We start from the raw sequence: 7,904 nt of genomic DNA on the forward strand, positions 1-7,904 counted from the left end.
TACCGCGGTATTAGGGTAATTTGTGAAGAAAATTGTAGCCCATTATATAAAGTGTACTGAAGAGCCGATGCGAATCGATGTGTAGTACTGAAGCTATTTATATCATTAGGCTAATGCCTCTACTACTTTCAGTATTTAAATTATTCAAACATCGGGAAGTTAAGTAAAGTTATCCTGACTCTTTAAACAATCGTTTATGCTTAACACTCCCTTATTTATTTTATATTTAGATTCTAGTTACGAACGGGAAATCCTACAAATGTGTAAGTGGCTCCAATTAGCGGAACAAACGTACGTCTACATATTTATACGATATAGTCTTTTGTGTATTAATTTTTAATATGGAACAATTAAACAGTTAAATAAATGCAAAAATGTTTTGTTATAATTTTATAATAGTTTTTAGTTAATTAAATTAATTTAAACATTGTTATTATTATCGAGATAGCGAAGTCACGCGAACTAATTTTATAAAAAATTTCAGGTAGGTAATGTAATAGGTAATATTATAGGTAATATCAATATTATATCAAAGGCTTATGTTCTTCTTAGTGCTAGAACATGATCGCCGATCTAGGATATAAGACCTGCAGCAATCATTACATTCGTATTACCCACTCAAGTTCAATATAATAAATAGTATTATTACTCAACAAATATAAGTAACACCTGGGTATTTACTTAAAACACTTATAGTGTAATATTATAAATTAATATTACATTATAAAATATAATATGTAAATATGGTTAATATGTGTAGTTTTTTACGAATAGTCTAAATATGCATCTTAATAATTGTATTTTATTAATTCCTCCTCCTTGTTTATTTTAATAATATGCACTTACATCCAAATCGATTACTAACAAAAGTTTATTTCTTCACATTTTTAAAGCACAAAGAGTTCTATTTATTGTCTTAACAACGATTTTAAAATTACCTTAAAAAAATATTTAACAACCTTTTTTTAAACAACATTTTAAACTACATTTTTTACGCCGGTTAAAATCATCGAATTTAAAGAAACCTTTCCAACTAAATAAATAAATTCTTTGCCGAGAATAAAATTTAGGTTTTAAATGAATTTCAAACGGTACGTTTTAGAGTTATTATTTAACGTCTATTTTACGTAAGTTGTTGAACAGTTTATGAGTAGGTGACGAAAATACTAGCCGACGGCGGCATTTCACTTTACGTCTCCGGAATCTCGTCCCGGGAAAATATATTAACCCGAAAATAAATTCTAAAACAACACTAAAGATAAAGATATTACCGTGGAGACCGATCTAATTTTTATAGTAATAAATAAATAATATAATACGGTAGCGGTATAAACTTATTTATTCATAATTTAATTTTTGCATATAGTGTAGTAATTATTGTTGTGTCATAAATGCATTTTTTCACCGTATTTTATTTTAAAAGGAATTTTAATATGGCAATTTATTATACGAATAATTTACATTTATTATTTTATTGTGTACAAAATTTTTTACGAGTTTTAATAACGACTTTAAAATATTTTTACTTTTAATTAAAAATGTCACGTCATATTTGTATTAATATTTTTAACCGAAAATTGTACAAAACGAACACACGATCAATTTCGCTGAAAAACAATCCCCCCATGGAGCTCCATGTAGTCGCTTTGGCAGGCGCTAGCGGGAATATAGATCGAACATCGCTTAGCAACATATATACATATACATAATATGCTGAAAAAAAGTGGTTAGAACGTCCTGAAATACAAGTAAAATATATCGAACGTAAAGAACCTAAAACCTTTGAGTTAATAGATTAAAAGCGTCTCCGACCGCGTGAAGATAGTATTTATTTATAATGGTCGGTGACGTTTTCCTCGGGACGCGGCCGAGCCTGAGCGACGTCAACAAGCGGGACGTACGCGTGCCGACCGCGACACTTCAGCGGTAGAGCAATGAAGGCTATTGTATAAAGTAGAGTACTCACGGACGGGTTGGGGACGCACCGCCGCGGGTCGGAACTCCGGTACGTGGGGCTGTACCGGCCCGGGAAGCACCCTGGTGGCGCCATGAGCCCCCCACCGGATTTCATCTTATCCGGCGAGTACATCGCACATGACCCCCACGGGTCGTCCTCCAATTTCAGCACCTTTGAAGGTGAGTGATACTGCCGGTCGAAAATTTTGGCGATTTTTATCGTACTTTCGGGTGATAAAAATGGCGGCGGTGCCGCGACCGTCCGCTTCGCCGGGTAGTGACCGACTGAAGCAGGAAAGCGGTGACGTCACGAGCCACGCCCTCGCCCCTCCACTCGCCCCCGCCTACCGCCCCCCTGACCGTCTCACGCATGTTTACGTCGCCGGCGGCGGGTTCACGAATTACTGAATTATTTAATTGGTCCATTCACTTCTCCTGCTTGTTACCTTTTCACGCTTCTCTAAAAAGGTTGACGGATGACCTGCGACGATCGACGCTGGCTAATTGCGCGACAATCGATACGCGAGGGACTGAGCTCTATATGAAACCAGACAGGGATCACTGTGCTATACAGGTGCTGCACACGTGACGCGAGCGTGCTAGGCCGCGAAACATGCGTGTTGGAATTAAATTCCTTACGGTTATACTACTACTAATATATTGTTTATGATAAAAAGTCCACTAACGAACGCATTCAAATTAAGAGGATAGACAGACTAATCGACATAATTCGTATGAATTGGTGGTCACAGTAACAATTAGTCTGAATAATCAAGGTCGGTGAGGTCTCGAAAACTGCATGTTTCAGTAGTGTTAGTAGGACAAGTTCGTGTAATGCCCAGGCCGTAACATTGTCAGCGGGCAGGGCTAGATGTCTGTATGAAGTGATGTGTCTGCTCGCGTGGCGATGTCGGCAAGGTCAGGCGGAGTGAATGCTCTGCGATGCCATTTCAAACCTTCGTACATTCAAGAATTACGCGTTCTATTTTTAGTATTCTGTGCAACTATTATTATATTATAGTATTTTATAACGTAATAATAACCTCTGGCCTCTCTTGATAGTCGGGTGGTTGTAAGCGCGACTGCTGACCGATGACTCTGTTTCGATACCGGAGTAAAGTATAGGTAGTTTTATTAGATTTCTCATAGTTTTTTTGGAGTTGGTAATAAATATAGAAAAATAGTTGTTTTTTTAAAAAAATAAAAAAAACAAATTCACTTAAAATGTTTTGTCGCACCATTTTCAATCACCAGACACTATTCTAAAAACAAAAGAAAATGTCTAAAAAAACTCTTTTGGAATAATGTAAAGGGTGGGTGTTTTTCCACCAGAGATGTACAATGTAGTTATACTACGAAGATAATATAATAGCTAAACTGTGAAACTATGTGAGTGTTTCTCTGATACCGGGCTACGTAAGCCGCAAAGTAGATTGGTGAGGGAGATGCGCAGCTCGAGTATGCCATGTATTGATAGTTAGGGATGCCATCCATAGCACACATCCATAGCACCCATCTTTCCATATAAAAAATATATCTTAGATATGTGCTTAGCTATGTGTACCAATGAATATGATTGGTGGAAGCCAAACGCATCCACAACAACGTAGCACAGCACATCTCCGGTGGAAAAGCACCCTTATGGGGAAACGGGATCAAATTACATTTTGGTGTGATCGAATATTATTGACGCAACCACATTAACCACGTATAAAATTTGCTGTCGAATTAATTGAGTGAAGTAACAAATTGCGTTACCAACCAATGTGAATTTTATCTCTACTTTTATTTTATGAACAAGTTCATATTTACTTTACATATTTAAATAAAAGGGTATATTTGGAATGAAACGGTTGTAAAATTATTTATTTTCAGATGAGCTATTTTTGAAAGAGTGCTTATCTATATCGTCAAACCTATTTTTAACTGACTTCAAAAATAAGGAGTTTGACCTGTATGTATGTTTGTGAGTGATTATGTCGCTTTTGGCTTAGCCGATTTTGATGCGGTTTTCAACATCAAATTTAAACTTAGGAAAGGGTTTTAGGGATATTACCTGACTTAAAAATGGAGGAAAATTGAAGACGGTTCCCTTTTTAAAATAAAGTTTTATTGCCAGTTATGAGTTCCATTCAATAGCGGATGGGCCTATTATTAACCTATCATAATTCAATCTGAAATTATTTTTAAATCTGAAAATATTCTAATACTCATTTTGGCAACCCTTGAATCGAATACGAGATCTTGATCAGCAGTCGCCCGTTCAACAATTCGACTTTCAACAATTGTAAATAGGTACTTATGTAAAATATGTATAAAGCTCTATTATCGTTTATTCGTATTTTATTATAAGAGTCAAATATTATTATGAGCCAGTCAACGAGGCTATTAATATTTTCTCTCGCCTTTTAGTTATTTATAGATATAAAACGGAGCTCTGTTTTTCGGTGTATTAGTGTGGTACATAGTTTTAGGTTAAGGACCTAACTTTTATTTGTTTAATTACTTATATTTATTTAAACTTTATACAACAATAAAATGTTTAAGTTTGAGTTGAGTTGTTTGACTCCTGAACAGCAAAAGACGCACAACTTACGCTTAGTATTGACAGGTTAAAACAATATGGCATAGTCATTATTATCTATTAGCACAATATTAACAGCTAAGTGCAACATTGGTCAAGTAGAAGTTGCATGTTTGGAGACAAAGAAGATTTATTGCGAAGATTCTTGGACTTATGCTGCGCTGCAATACACACGCGTTTAAAGCTACTACTACGGGTTCGAGTTCCGTCCGTAGAAATCGGTACCTAGATTTCTACAGCTAAATCGCGCATTTTTTGTTGGGGAAAAATATCGTCTAATTACTTTTCTCATCTTGGGCGAGGTGAGAGGGAGTGTTAGACTCTTACTGATTAAAAACCTCCCTGTTCTTACTCCTGCTTATTGAGTCGGAGCCCCGGTAATCCGCTGCGCAGCTCCCCGTACGTCGCGCCTACAGCTACGGTGCCAAACGAGGCCAACTTACTGACTAAAAATCACCCCGTTCCTTCTCCTGCTTTGAGCCGGAGCCCCGGTAACCTTTTACGTTGTCCGCAGCTCCGGATCGGGCATCAGCCCTACTGGGCCCCATCTGTGGTGGTCGGGCTCTTTGAGGCGCGCGCGGGTCTGGTTTTGGTCAGGCGGCGAGCTACCCTTGCTCGCCGTCCGCAGACCCGCACTTACGGTGACCGGAGATCGTCACGCGATCCCCGACGCCCGGGCTATTAAGAACCCTACGCACGGAAGACAATCACAGAACGCCGTAAACTGACTTGTTGCAGTTTCTTAAATCTTAATATAATATACAATTAGGATTACTGGCAATATAATATTACTGGTAAGTGGGACTACTCGAATACTCGTAGCATAAATAAAACTGGTATACCAAAACAATATTTTTACAAACCTAAATTAATACCCATTATCGGACCTTACAAGAAACGAATTTACTATCGTCAAATAACTGAAACCTTTGTTCTAATCCTGGTTTTTCGGCAGCTTGTGTAGCATTAGCCGTAAGCCACAAGATGCTATCAAGGCTAAATTCCTAGTATCAAGACAGCTGCCTACGAACTTGTTAGCTTTGCAACTTCCCAAGTTCACGTGGCAAGGTCTTGGACTTGCTGAAGTTCTACGCTGTAGACTTGTCAAGGTTCGAAACTGTAGACCAATTTTAACCGAGTTTGTTTTTAACTCTGCTACTTAACAATTGCGACGTTCTTCTTATTGGAAGTGCATTAAATATTAGATGCCTTGATTGGATGTTTGTTTGTCGAATTGAAGCGGAGTACCTATAAAGTAGCCTAGTAAGTGCATTTTGTTTTCATAAATCCCTGTAACGACACGTTGTCTGGTACTATTCGACGAATCTCGTCCAGAAAATTAAACTGAAGATACTTTTCCACCAGCAATGTGCTATGCTACGTTGCTGTGGATAAGTTTGGCTTCCACCAATTATATTCATTGGTACACATAACTTAGCACTGGTGGAAACTGCTATACTAATATATGTTTTATATGGAAAGATGCGTGCTATGGATATCTATACTAATATTATAAAGCTGAAGAGTTTGTTTGTTTGAACGCGCTAATTTCCGGAACTGTAGAATGAATGAATGAATGAATAGAATGGTCCGATTTGAATAATTCTTTTTGTGTTGCATAGCACATTTATCGAGGAAGGTTAAAGGCTATAAAACATCACGTTAAGATTAATAGGAACCGAGTAGGAGCGGGTGAAACCGCGAGGAAGTAGCTAGTGTACTATAGATGCGTGCTATGGATGTCGGCTATGGATGGTTTCCCTCGATACATCGCATACTCGAGCTCCGCATCTTACAACAGTCACATAGTTTCACAGCTTAGCTATAACATCGTCACAGCATAGCTACATAGCACATCTCTAGTGGAAAAGTACTCTTAAGTGATGAGAAAGAAGAAGTTGAAATATGTACATTTTTACCAACCTTTCCTAAAAACAGAAAGTCTTGATTTACCTAATTTATTTCTACTTTTGATTATAAGTTTGAAATTGCCAACCAAGTGAGCAAGTATGGTGATTAATGCTCAAACCTTTTCCGTGCGAGAAGAGGCCTTTTGTCAGCAGTAGTCACTTATAGGCTGTGGATGTGATGTGATGCCATGACTTAGTCATCAAGCCATTCTAATTCAATTTGCAATATTGATTACAATAGCAATTTTTAATGATAACTATCATAACCCGATTGAAATGAACCTTGGTTCAGACAAAGTTCATATTATGATTGCATGTTACTATTCACGGTCGTACTAACAATGTAACGGAGTTAAGTTGTCAGTAGCTATCATTCGAAATGGCTGACAAGAAACGGGCCACGATTCAACTTTAAACTTCATAATCCAAGTCGTGGTTAAGTTCAAGTTTAATGTCATTATGTCTTCATGTATGTTACGTACTTACTGGTGTATATTCCGTCTCTTGAGTTACGTCAGAATAAATTATCTTTCTTTCTTTCTTTGATATCATCAGGGTAACTACCACATACCGACCGTTTTAGTAACTTAGGTAAATCGCTTGGCTTCTGAAATTAATATCTGATCGTAATCTAAAATCCTTTTGACCATACAATATGCACAGAATTTTGCATTTTTACTTTTTATTAGATATACTAAAAAGAAACGCTTCACCCCAGGCTAGATTTCTAGAAACTGAATTTCTTGCAATATTTTTCATTAAGCCTAGCTAAGTCATCATTTTGCTAGACAAACTCCTTTTAGATGCATTCATCGTTTGTCAACTTGAACCGATACTAAAACTGTACACTATTGTCAAGACAAACTATAAAACGATGTAAACTGTAGACCAAACAGTAACATACTTGAGGTACAAGTACAAAACCTTAAATAAAATGTCACACGAATACCTAGATATTCGCTCAGAACATCAGTAATCGCAGCACATTAATAGCACAACCTATATACGTACTGCATCCAACCCCTTTACATAAACTAAACACGTTCTAAAATAGCTTTACTCTCATTATACAAGCGATACTCATCCCGTTTTATCACAGTGCTCATAATTAGTGCTGGTGCATCAAACGCCCCAGTAATTACGCTTTCACCCGGCAGATGGCGGAGTTTTAATTTTTCGATTTCGGACCAGCCTGTATAATGCATGAGGCTTTTATCGCCACCGCGGCTCCTTCGGGGATTCGTGCTTTTGGAGTTAAGTCATAAGCTATAGCGATTCATAGCGGATTATGGTACATTTTGTGATTGATATTAAAGCTATGTAACTTTTATATTGTAATACGGCTGCATGAATAATAATAATAACATGCATGCAATTTGTTAACTACTACAACTACAACTAATTTTGTTAACAGGTAAAGCCCTTTTGCATTTTTATAGTTAAGGTAAATGTAA

At 37.1% G+C, this 7,904-nt stretch overlaps 1 protein-coding gene across 2 annotated transcripts in view; it reads right to left on the reverse strand.

Moving 5' to 3' along the window:
- The window catches only part of LOC118267476 (inhibitory POU protein), a 78,295-nt gene extending 76,068 nt beyond the window's left edge, over positions 1 to 2,227 (reverse strand). For both annotated transcript variants that reach the window (XM_035581503.2, XM_050704097.1), the window contains exon 1: positions 1,967 to 2,227. In XM_035581503.2, the coding sequence (XP_035437396.1) occupies positions 1,967 to 2,089 (123 nt within the window). In that variant the 5' untranslated portion in view covers positions 2,090 to 2,227. The remainder of the gene's footprint in view (positions 1 to 1,966) is intronic.
- Between the last annotated feature and the right edge of the window lie 5,677 nt (positions 2,228 to 7,904).

The sequence above is a fragment of the Spodoptera frugiperda genome, chromosome 25, assembly GCF_023101765.2.
Source record: "Spodoptera frugiperda isolate SF20-4 chromosome 25, AGI-APGP_CSIRO_Sfru_2.0, whole genome shotgun sequence".
NCBI lineage: Eukaryota > Metazoa > Arthropoda > Insecta > Lepidoptera > Noctuidae > Spodoptera > Spodoptera frugiperda.